Source organism: Carcharodon carcharias, chromosome 30 (genome assembly GCF_017639515.1).
Source record: "Carcharodon carcharias isolate sCarCar2 chromosome 30, sCarCar2.pri, whole genome shotgun sequence".
Classification (NCBI taxonomy): Eukaryota; Metazoa; Chordata; class Chondrichthyes; order Lamniformes; family Lamnidae; genus Carcharodon; species Carcharodon carcharias.
The window spans coordinates 744181-763930 of record NC_054496.1 but is presented as its reverse complement, the minus strand read 5'-3'; the positions used below and the strand labels follow the sequence as shown (position 1 = coordinate 763930).

At 44.4% G+C, this 19750-nt stretch overlaps 1 protein-coding gene across 1 annotated transcript in view; it reads left to right on the top strand.

Moving 5' to 3' along the window:
• The window catches only part of cnn1b (calponin 1, basic, smooth muscle, b), a 153954-nt gene extending 134267 nt beyond the window's left edge, over positions 1-19687 (top strand). Inside the window, exons 4-7 of the mRNA XM_041177419.1 lie at positions 11302-11439; positions 11546-11662; positions 17169-17315; positions 17618-19687. Of these exons, the coding sequence (XP_041033353.1) occupies positions 11302-11439; positions 11546-11662; positions 17169-17315; positions 17618-17932 (717 nt within the window). The 3' untranslated portion in view covers positions 17933-19687. The remainder of the gene's footprint in view (positions 1-11301; positions 11440-11545; positions 11663-17168; positions 17316-17617) is intronic.
• The last annotated feature ends 63 nt before the right edge of the window (positions 19688-19750 follow it).

Genomic DNA, 19750 nt, shown 5'->3' with positions numbered 1-19750 from the left:
GTACGAGAGGATTGGTGTAGGTCACAGTGTGTGTACGAGAGGATTGGTGTAAGTCACAGTGTGTGTACGAGAGGATTAGTGTAGGTCACAGTGAGTGTACGAGAGGATTGGTGTAGGTCACACTGTGTGTACGAGAGGATTGGTGTAGGTCACACTGTGTGTACGAGAGGATTGGTGTAGGTCACAGTGGGTGTCCGAGAGGATTGGTGTGGGTTGCAGTGTGTACGAGAGGATTGGTGTAGGTCACAGTGTGTGTACGAGAGGATTAGTGTAGGTCACAGTGAGTGTACGAGAGGATTGGTGTAGGTCACACTGTGTGTACGAGAGGATTGGTGTAGGTCACACTATGTGTACGAGAGGATTGGAATGGGTCACTGTGAATGTACGAGAGGATTGGTGTAGGTCACAGTTGTGTACGAGAGGATTGGTGTAGGTCACATTGTGTGTACGAGAGGATTGGTGTAGGTCACAGGTGTGTACGAGAGGATTGGTGTAGGTCAAGCATGGAGTGTACGAGAGGATTGGTGACAGGTCAAGGTGTGCACGGAGGATTGGTGTAGGTCAGACCTGGTCCCACACATTGGTGGAGGCCACTCAGTGTGACCACGAGAGGATTGACATTGGTCACCATCAGTGACAGGAGGATTGAGATCAAATCTGTGTACAGAGGGCTTGGTGTAGGTCACAGAGTGTTATGAGAGGATTGAGTTTAGGTCACAGCACAGCACAGAGGACTGGTCAGGGCGCAGTGCTGGAGAGGATTGGTGAGGTCACAATTGTCTACAGAGAGGCTTGCTGCTAGGTCACAGTCATGACAGGAATTGCAGCAGCTCCAGCAGACACAGCAGAGAGGAGTGGTTAGGTACCTCTTGTGGACAGGAGGTTAGGTCACAGATTGTACTGAGAGGATTGGTGTAGGATCACAGACCATGAGGAGAGGATTGGTGAGGTCACAGCTTGTGTACAGAGAGGCATTGGTGTACTCACACTCTGTGTAGAGAGGATTGGTGGAGGCCGAGCTTGTGCATGAGAGGATCTGGTGTGGTCACAGGCAGATGTACGAGAGGATTGGTCTCCATCACAGAGCGTGACGAGAGGATTCTGTAGGTCACAGTGTGTCTCATGAGAGCATTTGTGTACTCACAGTGAGAGGTAGAGAGGTTGGTGAAGCATCAAACTGTGTGCAGGAGGTGCTGTAGGTAGCAGTGGTCATAGAGAGGAGGGTGATAGGTACAACTGTGTGCACAGAGAGGTGGTGCCAAGAAGCAGTGTGTGTACAGAGGAGGGAGGATTACATCCAGCTGGGCACAGATGAGGATCTGGCTCTATGTCACAGCAGTGTACCAGTCGGATTGGTTAAGGAATCACAGCCTTGTGCAGAGTATTGGTGTAGGTCACAATGGCTGTAACCAGATGCATAGGTGTAGGTAGCGCTTGCACAGAGGTTTGGTGTAGGTCACAGGTGTGCCACTCCAGTAATTGGTGTCAGTGTCACAGCGCTGTGTCACAGAGAGGATTGGTGGATGTCACAGGTGTCCCCTCCAGCCATTGGTGCCAGTCAGGGTTCTGTGTACAAGGAGGATTGGTGAAGGTTACAGGGTGTGTTCAGGATTGGTGCATGGATACAGATTGTGTACTAGAGGAAATGATGTCAGGACAAGTGGTGTTGGGGGTGAGGTTGCATGTATGTGGCTCGTGGTGCCACAGGATAAATGGTGCAGGTGCAGCAGTCTGTGTCCCACAGGATCTCCAATGGTGCAAGACAAAGTGGATGTCCCACAGGATTGATGCATGACACCTCCTCTGAGCCCCAAAGGGTAGCACCATTTAAAAGTGGCTGACAGCAGAGATCACAATGTTATGCCGACCACTGAACAGGTCTCTGGAGTGTCTACTTGCTACATTGGTGCACTGTTTTCCTTTCTGAGCAGTTTTCCTTCCTGAACACGATGTAAATAATGACACGAAGGCATTTTTGTGAGACTCCATTTATTGATGGTTTGACAAAAGGTAGGAGGTAGTGAAGGAGATCAAGGGTTCCTCAATAGTTACAGGCAAAACCTTCGGGCAGATGTGCATCCTTTATTAGTAGTGAGAGTTTAGATATTTCAGACTGTGGCTTCAATGGATATGTTAGCATTGGCACCTTATAGATTCTCCATCCTGAGTCAGAAGGATCTCAGTTGAAAGGTTCCTGAAAGATAATGCCTGATGTACATGGCATCCTAACAAGACTGGTGGTGATATATTTGCATGGATAGAAGATTGGCTAACTAACAGGAAGCAGAGAGTCAGGATAAATGGCTCATTTTCAGGTTGGCAAAATGTAACTAGTGGAGCACCACAGGAATCAGTGTTGGGGCCTCAACTATTTATTACCTATATTGGATGAAGTGACCAAATCTATTGCAGCCAAATCTGCTCTCAGTACAAAGACAGGTAGGAAAGCAAATTATGAGGAGGATACGAAGAGTCTTAAAGGGTTAAATAGGTTAAGTGAGAGGGCAGAAATTTGGCAGATGGAATATATAAACATATAAAATAGGAGCAGAAGTCGGCCCATCGACCCCTCAAGGTGGCCCAGTCATTCAATAAAATCCCAGCTGATCTGTTTGTGCTTTGAATTCCACATTCCCATCTACCTCCGGTAACCTTTGATTCCCTTGCCTAACAAGAATCTATCTACCTCTGCCTTAAAAATATTCAATGACCCCACCTCCACTTTCAGAAGCAGAGAGTTACAAAGTCGCACAACCCTCAGAGAAAAAAAAATTCTGTCCTAATAGGGCACCACTTAATTTTAAAACAGTGCCTCCTAGTTATGGACTCACCCACAAGAGGAAATATCTTTTCCATGTCCACCTTGTCAAAAACGTTCAGGATCTTATACACTTACATCAAGTCACTTTTCTAAACTCCAATGGAAACAAGCCCAGTCTGTCCGACCCTTCCTCATAAGAAAACCTGCTCATTCCAGGTATCAATCTAGTAAAGCTCCTCTGAACTGCCTCCAACACATTTACATCCTTCCTTAAATAAGGAGACCAAAACTGCACACAGTATTTGAGATGCAGTCTCATCAATGCATAACATCCTTACTTTTATGTTCAATTTCTCTCGTAATCAAGGATACCTAGCTCCCTCCAGCTCGGAATTCTGCAGCCGCTCTCCCTTTAAGTAATACTCTGCTTTTCTTATTCTTCCTGCCAAAGTGAACAACTTCATATTTTCCTATATTACACTTCATCTGCCAGATTTTTACCCACTCATTCAACCTATCTATACCTGTCTGCAGCCTCCTCATGTCCTCTTCACAACATACTCTCCTACCTACCTTTGTGTCATCTGCAAATTTAGCTATCATACCTTCACTCCCCTCATTGAAGTCATTGATATAAATTGTAAAAAGTTCAGCCCCAGCACAGGCCCTTGCGGGACTCCACTCATCATATGCTGCCAAACAGAAAAAGACCCATTTATGCATACTCTGTTTTCTGCCAGCCAGCCCGTCTTGTGTCCATGCTAAAATGTTACCCCCTACAACATGAGCTTTTCTTTTCCAGAATAACCTTTGATGTGCCACCTTATCAAATGCCTTCTGGAAATCCAAATACAGCACGTCTACAGGTTCCCCTTTATCGACTGTGCATGTTACTCCATCAAAAAACTCCAATAAATTGGTTGAACATGATTTTCCTTTCACAAAACCATGCTGACTCTTCCTGATTACCTTGAGTTTCTCTAGGTGCCCAGCTATAACCTAAATGATCGATTCTAACAGCATCCCCACCTCAGACATCAAGCTAACTGGCTCATAGTTTCCCGTTTTCTGACTCCTTCTTTTCTTGAATAGAGGGGTTACATTTGCTACTTTCCAGTCAGATGGAACCTTTCCAGAATCTAGTGAATTTTGGAAAATTAACATAACATATTTACCACCTTGTAAGCCACCTCTTCTAAGAGTCTAGAATGAAGTCCGTCTGGACCCGGAGACTTGTCAGCCTGCAGCTCCATCAGTTTGTGCATTACCGCTTCCCTAAGCCTGAATTTTTCAGGCAGCGAGCAGGCGATCACCCGCGAGCCATAGCTCATGAATGAGGTTTCCTAAAAACCGCGAAGGTTGCTTGGCCTTTTCGCCTGCCCGCCAACCTTAAGGTTGGATGAGCAGCGTTAACAATTACATCAATTACTTTCTTAATAGGCCGTTTGCATATTGGCAGATGCGCAGCTGATTCCGGCGCGCGTCCACATAATGGAATATCGCAGGACTGCATAATGACGTCGGGACGCACGCCCAACGTCATCGTGTGTCATGTTACGCCCGCCCCCCCCACACACACCGACTGAAAAATCCTGCCCCTAGTGATTGCAATTTCACCAAGTTCCTCTCTCCCTTCCACCTCCTGATTTGCAGCTATTACTGGGATGTTTTCTGTATCCTCTACAGTGAAGACAGTGCAAAATATTTATTCATTTCATCTGCCATTTCCTCATTATCTACTATTAACTCCCCACTGTCACTCTCTAGAGGACGAACACTCACTTTACTTACAGAGTATACTCTCAGTTTTCACATTTCCAGCTAGCTTCCTGTCATACTAATTTCTTTCTCCTGATTAACATTTTAGTCATACTCTGCTGTTCTTTATATTCTGACCAATCATCTGACCTGCTGCTCATCTTTGCAGTTATATGCTTTTTCCTTAAGTTTGATGCCTTCCTTAACTTTAGTTAATCGCGGATGGCGGGTCCTCCCCTTAGAATTTTTCTTTATGGTAAGAATATACTTATTCTGAGTTAAAAGCAAAAAACTACGGATGCTGGAAATCCAAAACAAAAATAAAAATACCTGGAAAAGCTCAGCAGGTCTGACAGCATCTGCGGAGAGGAACATAGTTAACGTTTCAAGTCCATATGACTCTTCATCTGTTGAAGAGTCATACGGACTCGAAACGTTAACTATGTTCCTCTCTGCAGATGCTGTCAGACCTGCTGAGCTTTTCCAGGTATTTTTCTTTTTGTTTTTGCTTATTCTGAGTATTCGGGAATATTCCCTTAAATGTCTGCTGCTGATTCTCTATTGATCTATCCCCAAGCCTAGTAGCCCAGTTCACTTCAACTAGCTCAGCTTTCATCCCCACATAGTTGCCCGTATTTAAGTTTAAAATACTAGTCTTACATTCACTCTTCTCCCTTTCAAACTGGATGTAAAATTCAATCATATTGTGGTCGCTGCTGCATAGGGGTGCCTTCACTCTGAGGTCATTAATTAATCCTGTCACATTACACAATACCAAGTCTAATATAACCTGCTCCCTGGTGGTTCCAGAACGTGCTACTCTAAAAAGCTCTCTCAAAACTATTCTATGAACACCTCATCCAGGCTACTACTGCCAATCTGATTTTTCCAGTTTATATGCAGATTAAATTCACCCATGATTATTTCTGTCCCTTTATCACAAGCACCCAATATTTCTTCTTGTATACTTCATCCTACATTGTGGTTACAATTAGGGGGCCTGTAGACCACTCCCACTAGTGACTTCTTTCCCCTACTATTCTTCATCTCCATCCAAACCGATTCTATATTCTGATCTCCTGAACCAAGGTAATCTCTAACTATGGCACCAATGCCATCCTTGATCAACAGTGCTACCCCTCCATCTTTACCTAGCTTCCTAAACTTCTTGAATATCATATACTCCTCAATATTCAGGACTCAATCCTTGTCATCCTGCAGCCACATCATCATAATGGCTATCAGATCATATTTATTTACTTCAGTATGCACCATCAATTCATTTATTTTGCTATGAATGCTACATGCATTCAGATAGAGTCCTTAAGTTTGTCTTTTTAGACTATCGGTTTATTTTTAGGTTTTATCCCTCTGTCTCTTCCTGCAATGATATGACCCTCATTTCCCATATTACTATAATGGTGTCCTGCCTTGATTACACCCCTTGATTTGTCACATCTACCCAAGCTTGATCCCTCACCGCACTTTGTTGAATTCAAAGCCCTCTCCACTTTCCTAGTTATGCGATTCGCAAGAACACTCACACCAGCACAGCTCAGGTGTAAAGTGGAGCAAAAATGTGAGGTAGTCCATTTTGGCAAGAATAAAAAAGTAAAATATTATCCAAATGGAGAGAGACTACAGAATGCTATGATACAGAGGGACTTAGGTGTCCTTGTACATGAATCACAAAAAGTCAGCATGCAGCTACCATGACTCCTTATCCTCCACCAATCTTGCTGTTGCAGCTCTTCACTCCATCCCCCAAATGGATCACAGGGGATAAGGGGTAAGCGAGTAATTAGGAAAGCAAATGGAACATGGGGAGGGGGGGTGGAATATAAAAGTAAGGAACGTATAGGGCATTAGTGAGACTGTACTTGGAGTAATGTGTACATTTCTGGTCTCTTTACTTAAGGAAGGATATATGTGCATTGGAAGTAGTTGAGTGAAGGTTCACTAGGCTGATTCCTGGAATGAAGGAATTGTCTTTTGAGGAAAGGTTCAGCAGGATGGGCCTATGCTCACTGAAGTTTTGAATAGTTAGGTGATTTTATTGAAACACAAAGTTCTAAGGGGGCTTGACAGGGTAGATCCTAAAATCATGTTTCCCTTTGTGGGGGAATCTAGAACTAGGCAGCATAGTTTAAAAATAAGAGCTCTCCCATTTAAGATAGTTTAGGAGGAATCTCTTTTCCAAGCAGGTAATTAGTCTGTGGAATTCTTATCCCCAAGAGGTTCCTCCACATGTTTGTTCCATTTCCTGGCAGACCATGACTCCTTAATCCTCCACCAATCCAGGTTGCTACAGCTCTTCACTCCATTTCCCAAAGTCCATGGATGGATCTCAAGGGATAAGGGATATCCCTTTAAGAGATGGCAACTCACCCCTCTACAAGAGGATCAGGCAAAGCCACAGAGGCAATACAACCAAAGCTATCTGCTCAGTAGGACCACCATCAAGCAAGCTATCGAGCTTCTCAAGATGTGGTTCCGGCGGCCAACCCGTTGGGGTGGGGGGAACCATGCAATATCGTCCTGCAAGGATTTTGGTCCTTGCGGTCTTCTGCTGCATCTCCACACAAGAACCCTCCAGAGAGTTGTGCACCTTGAGGATGGTGAGGCTTTGGAAAAAGAAAGAGGAAGCAAAGCGGGGAGAATGCTGAGTACCAAAGTTCCAGCTGCTCAGGGAGGTGGCTGGGCACTGGCCCGTGAGTGCAAATCATAAGAAATAGCAGCTGAATAGGCCAATCAGCCCCTTGAACCTGCTCTGCCATTCAATCAATTCATGTCTGATTGGATTGTGGCCTTAACTCCACTTGCCTGCCTATCCCCAATAACCCTTGACTCCCCTGTCAATCAAAACTCTGTCTAAATCGGTCTTGAATATATTTAATGACTCCATTGTTTGCTGGGGAAGAGAATTCCAATCATTAACCACTCTCTGCCTTAAATGGAAGAGCCTTTATTTTGAAACTGTGCCCCAGTTCCAGATTGCCCCATGAGGAGAAACATCCTCTCAGCATTTACCCTGTCAAGCCTCCTCAGAATCTTATGTGTTTCAATAAGATCACCTCTTATTCTTCTGAACTCCAATGAGTATAGGCCCAACCTGCTCAACCTTTCCACATAAGACAAACTCCTCATCCCATGAATCAGCCTATTCAACCTTCTCTGAACTGCTTCCAATGCAAATATTTTCCTCTTTAAGTAACTGGCAGGACATGGTGACCAGTGGTGTGAGGTGATCAGTGACAAGAACACAGATGCCTGTGACCACCTGCCCGGAGAGTCCCAGTCTTCTGATTGCACTGGTTCTTGCTCATCTCCAGGTAGCTCGGTCTTCACCAGTAGACCCTATACTGAGAGTATGGGTCCTTGTTGCCCCTCAGTCCTCTCCTCTCCTCTTCTGATGCCCAGGGTTCCACCCAAAATCTGAGAGGCGTTCCCCCATTGCCAGCTGTAGCCTCTCTCTTGTGGTCGGGTTGCTGCCAAAGTGTCCTTACTAGCCTTTCCCCCTGCTCCTATGCCTCCATGATGCCAAGGTGACAATACCCTGCACTGTCTGTCTGCTTACTGTCCACTCTCCCCACCATCTGCACTATGTCAAGGGTACTTGTTTGTCAATGTCCTAGGCCCCATCTGTACTTTTCATCTTTCATGGGGCCCCGGTAATTTCCTTTCACCAGTGCAGCCGTGACTGGCTCCCCATCACATACCTGCTTCCCTTCACCTGGTCTGCCCAGGCAGCTCATGCAGCCTGTACACCTCCATGAAAATTTCAACATTGCCCATTAATGAGCTCTTAATGGTTCTTCAACCAGCTTATCTGGCCTTACTCCGGAATCAGGCAGAATCACAATGCTGCCCTCCCCATCGCCACACTGATGAAACTGGCCAGCACCAGGAATGCTATTGGGAAACCGGAATGCAGGCCAGCACCAATATTTTAGGCCACTCTCTGTCTTTATTTCTGCCCCAGGTGGGACCTGAATATTCAGCCCTTAATTAGAGTCTTTGGACTTCAGGGTCAGTGTTAAATGTCAGCAAATTTACAAATTCTATCAACAAGCTATGCAAAAAGAATAAGCCAGCAAACGCATACTAATTATATTGAAAAAAGGAACAAATCTGTTCTAGACACAAGTATAGGCTCCTACCCCAATACTGTCTTGGACTGATGCATGGCGAGGGGGAGGTCAGGTAGGTTTTCCCTCTGGCTCTTCACAAACCACTGCAGGCCCAGTCTGGCAAATATATCCTTCAGTACTCAGCCAGCTCAGTCAATAGTGATGCGACCAAGCCACTCTTGGTGATGGACATTGAAGTACCTCACCCAGAGTACATTCTGTGCCCTTGGCTACCCTCAGTGCTTCTTCCAAATAGTGTTCAACAGAGGGCAGTACTGACTCATCACCTGAGGGAGGACAGTATGTGATAAACAGCGGAAGGTTTCCTTGCCCATGTTTTATCGGATGCCATGAGATTTCATGGGGTCCACAGTCAATGTTGAGGACTCCCAGGAAAACTCTATTCCAATTGTGCCATGGCCTCTACTAGATCTGCCCTGTAGATGGGATGGGACATACCCGGGATGGTGTGGGAGATTAGATGTAAGGTCCTTGTGGAGACAAAGTCTTGTCTTCACACTGAGCATACTCTGCAACATGTTGTGTGTCACTACCACCATACTAAATGGGATAGATTCACAGCAGATCTAGCAGCTCAAAACTGGGCAACATGAGCCATCAGCAACAACAGATTGGAATTCAACCACAATCTGTAAGTTCATGGCCTGGCATATCCCTCACTTGACCATTACCAAGCCAGGGAATCAACCGTGGTTCAAAAAGGAGTATGGGGGAGCATGTATGCAGCATCAGGCATATCTAAAAATGAGATGCCAATCTGGTGAAGCTACAGCACAGGATTACATACATTCGTGCCAAACAGCATAAACAGCATGTAATAGAGACAGCTAAGTGATACCGCAACCAATGCATCCACATCAAAGCTCTGCAGTCCTGTCACATCCAATCATGAATGGTGTTTGACAATTAAATTACTAACCAGCGGAGGAGGCTTCACAAATATCCCCATTCTCAATGATGGGGGAACCCATTACATCATCGCAAAAGACAAGGCTGAAGCATTTGCTATCATCTTCAGCTAGAAGTGCCAAGTGGCCTCCTTCTGAGGTCCCCAGCATCACATATGTGCGTCTTCAGCCAATTCACTCACATGGCAAGTAATATTCATGCCACAAATGTGCCAGGCAAAGACCATCTCCGACAAGAGAAAATCTAACCATCTCCCCTTGACATTCAACGGCATTACTATCGCTAAATCCCTGACCATCAACTTCCTGAGAGTTAGCATTGATCAAAATCAGCCACATAAATTCTGTGGCTAAAGTGCAGGTCAGGGGCTGGGAATTCTGCAGCAAGTAACTCACCTCCTGACTCCCCACAACCAGTCCACCATCTACAAGACACAAATCAGGAACAGTCTCCAGTTGCCTGGATGAATGCAGCTCCAACAACACTCAAGAAGCTAGACACCATGCCAGACAAAGTAGGCCTCTTGATTGGCACTCTATCCATTACCTTAAACATTCACTCCCTCCACCACCAACACACGGTATACACCACTGCCACTACCTTCAAGATGCATGACAGAAATTCATTAAATATTAAGGTTCCTTCGACAGCACCTTCCAAACCCACGACCATTACCATCTAGAAGGGCAGCAGACACATGGGAACACCACCACCTGAAAGTTCCTTTCCAAGCCACTCAGCATCCTGACTTGGAACCATGCCATTTATTCACTGTCAAAATATTCAAACTCCCTTCCTAACAGCACTGTGGGTGTACCTATGCCAGATAGACTGCAGCAGTTCAAGAGGGCAGCTCACCACCACTTCTCAAGGGCATTTGGGATGAGCAATGCTCACATCCCATGAAAGAATAAAAAAGGCTCATAAAACCAATAATGGAAACTATCCTAAGGTGGAAGACTGGATCAGTGTCTGCATAGCAATAAAAGTCAGCAGGGGTTTAGAATGCAAGATCCTGTCTGACTAATCTTTATCCTTTGTTTAAGCATGTTACTGAAACTCCCAGTTTAGGCCTTATATTATCAGGATTGGCTGCAAAGGTTTATTCCAGAAAGGAAGGCTTAGAGGGGACAATGGCACATAGGTTGGAGAAAGTCAATCCATCCATGCAACCACAAAGTAACACACAACCTCTAGGGAGAATCAAGAGCTTCTCTGTCCCCCAAGGGAAACCATGCAAAGCAGGAGACCGCTAATCCACAACTCTTCGCTACCCCAGCTAACTGGCAATTAGTCTTCATAATTTCAACTAGCCCCAGCTAATTAGTTAGTAACTTTAATAATTTGAAACTTCCCCATAACTGAAGTTATTTTCTCAGGAACATGTCACTTTCCCATTAAAGCATTGTAGTGAATCCATACCCCCTGCCTGTCTCAGCATTTTCCCCAGGGAACCATGATTCTCTGGGAAAAGAAATGCTTTTAACCTTTTGCTCAAGGATTTGATTTGCAAGCTCTCTTGTTCTATCATCCTATCTATTCCAAAATAGCCTATCCAATTAGTCTGGATCCAATAGCTTAAAAACCTCAATTACATCCTCTGCAAGCCCACTTTTCTACAAGTTGCCCCAACTCTCGTGGCCTAACCTGGTACAGTATCGAGCAGCGAGTTCCTAAGAATGGGGATTGTTTGTTGTGCTCATGTTTGCTCTTTGTCTACAGCTGGAGAACATTGGGAACTTTATCAAAGCAATCACAAAATATGGGGTGAAACTTCATGACAGCTTTGAAGCCAATGATTTATATGAAAATTGTAATTTGACCCAAGTTCAGACAACACTCATGGCCCTGGCTAGCATGGTGAGTATTTCTGCTGTGACTATTCTATTCTCAACTCTGTAATTATTTGATAGATTGTCTGACTCACTCATCACAAGAGGCAAAGTTAAGTTTTTATTCCACACAGGCAAAAACAAAAGGCTACCAAACAAGATCAGACATTGGTGTGAGATACGCAGAAAAACAGCAACGAGCTTTCAATAGCGAGACGCTGAAGGCAGGACAGAATATCATTGGACTCCAGGTACGAACAGACCCGGCGATGGTAAGGGGCCACTGCTTGTGAAACTGGAGGGGCACTGTACATACGCTGCATACACACTAGAGGGAGGGGCACTGCACAATCAATGGGACACTTCACTCCATACTGCAGGGAGGAGCCAGTGCACTGCACAATGGAATTTATTTGGAGGGAGAGATTTTAGGAGGATAGGAAGTATTGCTCAAAAGGACATGTCAAGAAGCGTAGGGAGAGTAAGATGATGATAAGACTGTAGCAGGTTGATACAACTGAGTGGCTTGCTAGACCAATTCAGAGGGCACTTAATAGCCAAGCACAATGCAATGGGTCTGTACATGTATACCAGATTAGGTAAGGATGACAGATTTCCTTCCTTAAAGGACGTTAGTGAACCAGATGGGTTTTTACAACAATCCAGTAATTTCATGATCATCATTACTAGGTAATAGTAGAATGAGCGGTGATCTTATTGAAACATATAATATTCTGACAGGGTAGATGCAGAGAGGATGTTTCCCCTTGTGAGGAAATATAGTTTCAACATAGTGGGTCTCCCATTTAAGATGAAGCTAAGGAGGAATTTCTTCTCTTAGATGCTCATTAATCTCTGGAATTCTGTACCCCAGAGAGCAGTGGAGGCTCAAATGAATATATTCAAGGCTGAGTTAGATTTTTGATTTACAAGGAAGTCAAGGGTTATATGGACAGACAGCAAAGTGGAGTTAAGACCATAATCTAATGAGTCATGATCGTACTGAATGGCAGAATAGGCTGGAGGGCCAAAATGGCCTATTCCTGCTTCTATTTCTTACGTTATTATGTCGAAATGATCTGCCTAAGGTCAGGTCCTCTGCTCATTTCTCCAGATTTCGTTGTCTTGCACTTTCCTCTTCAGTTCCTACCAGCCTCTCATTTTCAATTTCAAGATGTCTAACATCAACATTAGAGGGACTATAGTGTTTTATTCCAGATTTATTCATTAATTGAATTCAAATTCCACAAGCTGCTATGATGGAATTTGAACTCGGAAGCATTAGTCCAGGCCTCCGGATTACTAGTCCAGTAAGACCATAAGATGTAGAAGCAGACGTAGGCCATTCAGCCCATCGAGTCTGCTCCACCATTCAATAAGATCATGGCTGATCTGATAATCCTCAACTCCACTTTCCTGTCTTTTCCCCATAATCCTTGATTCCCTTACTGATGAAAAACCTGTCTATCTCAGCCTTGAATATACTTAGGAACCCAGCCTCTACAGCCCTCTGCGGTAAAGAATTCCACGGATTAACTACCCTCTGAGAGAAGAAATTCCTCCTCATCTCTGTCTTAAATGAGTGACCCCTTACTCTGAGATTATGCCCTCTGATCCTAGACTCTCCCACAAGGGGAAACAACCTCTCTGTATCTACCCTGTCAAGCCCCCCAAGAATCTTAGATGTTTCAATAAGGTATCCTCTCATACTTCTAAACTCCAATGAGTACAGGTCCAACCTACTCAAAACTCTCCTCCTAAGAAAATCCCTCCATCCCTAGGAGTGAACCTTCTTTGGTCTGCCTCCAGTGCCAGTCTATCTTTCCTTAGATAAGGGGACCAAAACTGTTGTCTTCTAGGTGTGGTCTAACTAGTGCCTTGTATTGTTTTAGCAAGACTTCCCTATTTTTATACTCCATTCTCTTTGAAATAAAGGCCAAAATTCTATTTGCCTTCCCTATTACCTGCTGAACTTGTAAGTTAGCTTTTTGGGATTCATGCACAAGGACTCCCAAATCCCTGTGCTGCAGCTTTCTACAGTCTTTCTCCATTTAAATATTCAGTTCTATTCTTCATGCCAAAGTGCATAACCTGACATTTTCCCACATTATATTCCATCTGCCAAGTTTCTGCCACTCACTTAACCTGTCTATATCCCAATGTAGACTGTGTCATCCTCACCACTTGCCTTCCCACCTATTTTTGTGTCATCTGCAAACTTGGCAATAGTACATTCACTTCCCTCATCTAAGTCATTAATATATATTGGAGATAATTATGGCCCCAGCACTGATCCCTCTGGCACTCCATTAGTTACAGGTTGCCATCCTGAAAATGGCCCCCTTATCCCAACACTCTGTCTTCTATTAGTTAGCCAATCTTTTATCCTGCTAATATACTACTCCAAACACCATGGGCCTTAATCTTATTAAGCAGCCTTTTGTGCGGTACCTTATCGAACGCCTTAGTTCTTAGTAGTTCATGGTCTGAGGTTGTTGAACTCAATATTGAGTCCTTAAGGCTTTAAAGTGCCTAATTGGTGCTATTCCTCCAGCTTGCATTGGGCTTCACTGGAACATTGTAGCAGTGTAAGATTTTGGGGTTTGGGGCCAGAGATAGCTAAATAGGCAGTCAACGCGTCAGAAGTAATTTTAAGATGATTTATTAAGAAGCAACAGTTTAGGTATAATGCATTAACTAATTAGACAGAAGTATACAACCCTTGACAGTTGAAAGCAGTTTACAAGTCCCAGAGGATAGACAAACAAATGTAGCTGATCTCGCAGAGTCGCAGTCTTTCATGATTGTAGAAAGCAGTCTTCCTCTCTTTGCCTTTCTCTCAGATCGGCTGAGACATCAGGGGGTCTTGGTCTCCACCCAAGCATTGGTTCTTCTTTTACCCTCCCTCCTATGAACCCTTGATATGCCCTATTTCTGAGGGCTGGTAGCTTACCCAGTGTCAGTCATCTATCTACACCCTTTAGACCAATGGATACAGGTCAGCTACCCAAATGGTCAGAGTGCTTACCACCCTGCTCGCAGTCAACTTTTTAGTTTACATTATGCTGATGGTCATATCCTTGTCCTTTCTAAACAATTGAAACAAGTTAAAGGAGAAATTGTTCAAAGACAGACCAAGTTCAGTCAGGTGGAGAAAGGCGGTAGTGGTGGATGGGGACTGTTCAGGCCTCAGTTCAAGGAAGAAGCGGAGAGCCCTTCAGACTGTCCTGGTGGAGGATGAAGATGTAGAGGGATGGACATCCATAGTGAGAAGGAGGCAGTTAGGGTCTGGAAACTGGAAACAGTTGAACTGACGTAGGACGCCAAAGGAATCACGAATGTAGGTGGGAAGAGACTGGACAAGGGGAGAGAGACTTTGGGTCTACAGAACAGTCCTGTTTGTGGATTTTAGAGAGGAGGTCAAAGCGGGCTGTGCGGGGTTGGGGGACTATGAGGTTGAAGGCTATGGAAACAAGATCTCCAGAGGAGATGAGGTCAGCGACAGTCCTGGAAACAATAGCTTGATGTTCGGTGATGGGGTCATGGTCCAGGGGAAGGTAGGAAGAAGTGTCCAAAAGTTGGTGCTCAGCCTCTGCAAGGTGGAGACAACAAAAGCACCACCATTTTGTTGGTAGGTTTGATACCAAAGTCATGGTTGGACCTGAGAGAACGGAGTGCAGCAAGTTCAACGGGAGACAGGTTAGTGGGTGGGAAGAGCAGAGAAATCAAGACGGCCGATGTCACGCTGACAGTTCTCAATGAAAAGATCAAGAGCAGGTAAGAGGCCAGAAGGTGGGATCCAAGTAGAGGGAGAATATTGGAGGTGGGCAAAAGGGTTTGTTGCACGGATTGGGGCCTTCCGCTCAAAGAAGTGAGCACGGAGACGAGTGCAATGGATGAAGAGTTCAAATCATGCCAAGCCTGAAATTCATTGAGGTAAGGTTTTATAGCTGCTAGGGGAAGGGAGAGAAGCAGCAAAGGCAGCTGAAAGGATGAACTCAACCTTAGCGACGTAGAAGTCTATCAGCTTCTCAGACTTGGAGATGAGGGTGGAGGAGGCAGGGAGAAAAAATAATTTTTGTCCAACATAGTATTTTCATTCATGCAACATGGTGATGAGAACTACTGTAGGTATCATTTTTTTTTAAATGTATCATTTGGGTTAACTTAGGTCATTGTCCATGCTCTTTTTTGCTATTTTACCTCTTCCTCATTCCTACACCCACTCTATCACACATAGAATGTGTCAATCAATCAGTACTGAAGTCTCTTCACTGGCTTTCACATTTTGCTCATTTGAACATCCAGATAAGATTACCAGCATTCAGACTGCCTTGTCTGCTTGGCTTTCTACCTCTGGTGCCAGGTCTTACAATTTTGATTCAGTTCCTTGCCTCACCTTTTGGTTCAGGTGAGTGGCGGAAGAGGGAAAAGGAAAGGAACTCTAAGTAATGCTAACTGACTGACTTCCATTTCCGTGAACGCTTTTGCAGTACGTTCAGCTCGGTTCTGTTTTGGTTGCTGTTCACCTACTGATACTCGCCTTTTATTTATTGTTGGGAACGTCCACTCCGAATTCTAGTATTGCTTGTGTTCTTAACGGTAAAATTCTACATTGTATTAGGTAGAGTGAGAAGTCAAGCTACTGCTGATTTGACTGGAACCAGACAACTCCTACCCTATTTCCCTCTGCAGAGTCCTCCTCTCCCTCCTCCCACCCTAGAATTCGCAGGCTCCAATATCCATAGTGTCCTTCGATTCCAGGACCGTGAACTGGCCACACATGCCCAGACAAGAAATTACCTGGCAACAGACTCACCTTCCACCTGGCCAAGGAACTTGTCTGTGGGCTTATTTTTGCTCAGCTGCTCATGACTTCTGGTGAACCCCTTGAAACAATCTCATGGATTCCTAAAGGCCATGGAATCCCAGCTGAAAATGCCTAGGTTACCTTAAAAGTTAAGCAAATGAATAGCAGATCAAAAACACAGCCGCTGAATCTTATGGTGTAGTCTAGTGCGGAAACATAGTCTTGTCATTAAGAGAAGTTCAGGAATTTGGAAGCCAAATTTGAACTCAGTGATGAAAGAACAAAGAGCATGTATAAGTGGAGGATTGGGCAATGGCACATCTAACTTTAAACTAGAGTCAACTTGTAGTTAGGACTAAACTGTACCCACTATTACAGCCGGAGAAACTTAAAACAGTGTGAAAAGAAGTGATTAGAGATAGAAAGCACAAAGGATGGCCAAGGGTAGAATTACACAGCAAAGATGTTCCCTAGGGTTCTGCCAAGCCAGGAGCCATCTTGGATGGGGTGGGGGCATGGGCAGGGTACTATTGTACAACCTGATGGGAGGGGCATTGCATTACACACTGGAGGGAGGGGCACTGCACTGTGCACATTGGATGGAGAGACACTGTGCTGTACATTGGAGGAAGGCGGCACTGAACTGCACACACTGTGGGAAGGGGGAACAGCATTGTACAATGAATGGAGGAGCATTGCACTACAGGCAATTTTTGGAGCGAGTGCAAAATCAGCCTGATTATCAGGGTAGTGTGGAAATTCCAATACTCTGAACATGTGATTTTCTTGAGCTCATACCATTAACAGAAGGGCAGCCTCCTCAGTCCAGTTAAAGGGAGTGTCCATTTCCACAAATGGAGACATTGATTCCCTTTCAGAAGTTTCATCCCCCAAGAGAGAAGGTTTTGTTTTCTTTTTTGCATCCACATTTGTACGTTTTTTTTCAGATGGGGACGAATAAGTTTGCCAGCCAGCAGGGGATGACAGCCTATGGTACCAGAAGGCATTTATACGACCCAAAAACTGGAGTGGAGAAGCCTCTTGACCAGACTACCATTAGCCTCCAAATGGGAACCAACAAGGGGGCAACACAGGTATGGGGCAGAACGTGAAGGTACATAGTCAGGAAGAATAAAGTTGACACATTTGGAAAATACTGAATCCTACCTAAAAGGATCATATCAAATCAAATTTCTTTGCTATTCAATAGAAGTGTTTATTCTTCCACCACTGAGAGTTAAGTGAATGTTAAACGGTAGGCACTATGGGGGAAGATGATGAGATGGGTGGCAGGGTGTAGACAGTATGGGCAGAAAGTAAGGGGGAGTGTGGAGGATACAGGGGACTAGGCAGGACACAGTGGTCACTCTCTGACCAATCCTATTGCTGGTTTCAGGCTGGAATGACTGCTCCAGGGACTCGGAGACACATCTTCGATAACAAAATTGGAACTGAAAAATGTGACTCCACCATTGTGTCACTCCAGATGGGAACAAACCAAGGGGCTTCACAGAAAGGAATGACTGTGTATGGGTTGAGCCGGCAGGTATATGACCCAAAGTATTGCTCCACTTCCAACTTTCCTATCAACAACGGGAACCAGCTAGCCAGCAGCTCTGAATGTAGTGAGAGTGACTACCCAGCAGAGTACAAGTACAATCAGCAAACAGATCCTTATCGCAACAAGCAAATGTTTCAGGACTTTGAGTGAGGACAACACAGTGGCACTGCCTAACAAACTGGCTTGTACAAGTGTGCATCGCAGCCTTACACATCTCTAGACTACAAACCCTATGCTGAATACACAGGCTTATCCCAGTAGGTGTTACAGCCAGAAATCCTCCACACCGCTACAAAGAATGCTTCACTGCCAGTGCACACTGTGGCTGAAACCCCTGTTTGGCTCTGTGGGTTGAATGAAGTGTGGACACTTGAATTATTTCTTCAAACCAGCTCTGATGTAGTCAATCAACTCCAAAGCAGTCAAATAAACCAGGAAAACACAATAATTGGCAAAGGCCCCTGAATATATCCCTCCAGATCTAGTTTAAAATAACCAACCTCCCCGGCACACTCCCCATCTCCCTGTCCAGGAGAACTAAGAACAATGACATTAAAATACAAATTACAAAAAATGTAATTTTAAATTATTATTTTTCTACTCACCAACGTGTCAGCACCAGCTCATAGTTTACAAATCTTACAATAAATTAACACGTGGCAGTAAATCTTTATAAAATGCATGGATTGTCTGCCATTGGAAACCACCCTCTCTACCAGAACACAACCAGGAACACACTGCACTGATCCAATCATTCCTAGTTGCTTTGTTGCGGGGTTATCAATGACGTGCACTAGTGAATTTAAAGATACAGGTACTGAACAAGATGGATCTATGTAACCTGCAATGTCACTGGGACAGGGCTATTTCTGCAATACTAGCTTTGAAAACCAATCCCATCAATTTCCAAGACTGTGATGTCTATGCGATAAAATATAGAAACAGAAGCATCAGAAAGTGTGAAAGCAGCTTAACCTACAACTCAGCATTGGTACAGAAACAGCAGCAGAGGAAAGCCTGGCATGGTGGGCATGCTTTAAAAGCAACTAGTTAGGTTAATTTTTAGATTTAGAAGTGTTTCTCTCGCAGTACTGACAATGTGTAAACTCAATAACCGGCAGTTGTGTAGTGACCAAGAATCCCCTGCTCACAGCAACACTTTTCAAACTCAACAACCCTGGAGTTGCAGGCACACAATTAGACTCAAATTATATAAGAATATAGCAGGGTCACACCAGACCTTGGTGCTTCCTTTCATTTGGTTCACTGTTGTTTATTCAGAAACATCACTTCCAAAAAACCTGGTGTTTTAAAAGTCAAATAGACAAGACTGTGATATTTCATTAACAAGAGAACAACAAACCTCAAAGGAAACTCACCCAACAGGCAAGCCTCACAGAACAGAGCTCAATCAGCTAGGCACTGACCACATCAAGTTCCCCCTGACTGAGCTTCAGCTGTGCCAGCATCCCTGCACAGGCCCAGCAGCTAATGGACCCAGTGTCCTTGCGTAGGCCCAACATATTTGCATCAATTCTCCACTTTAACACCCAACTATCTGCAGTAAGTAATGCTGCTGCAAAAACAGGTCAATGAGGAGTACAAAGATGCTGGGAGGCAGAATGGGTTCAAAAATGCTCAATGTAGCGACTAAATTCTGCAAATCATACTGACATTTTAGTTAATCTTATATAGCATCTGGAAATCTCCAGACAGTATTAATTCTTTGCCTGGTGAGCTGTGTTCTGGGAATGTGATTATTAACTGTTCAGTAAGTGGTGTTAAACTACCCACTGTGGCTAATGTAAAGGCCTCTTACTGCAATGAGTTCAGTTTAATGTGAATTGTGTACTGCTGTCCATGTGATGTCGCTAACTGTTAATTAATAAAACCAGACCAAACCAAGTTTCTGAGTTATTGAATTAATGCTCACACAGCCCTTGTTCTTGAATCAGCACACCAGCACAC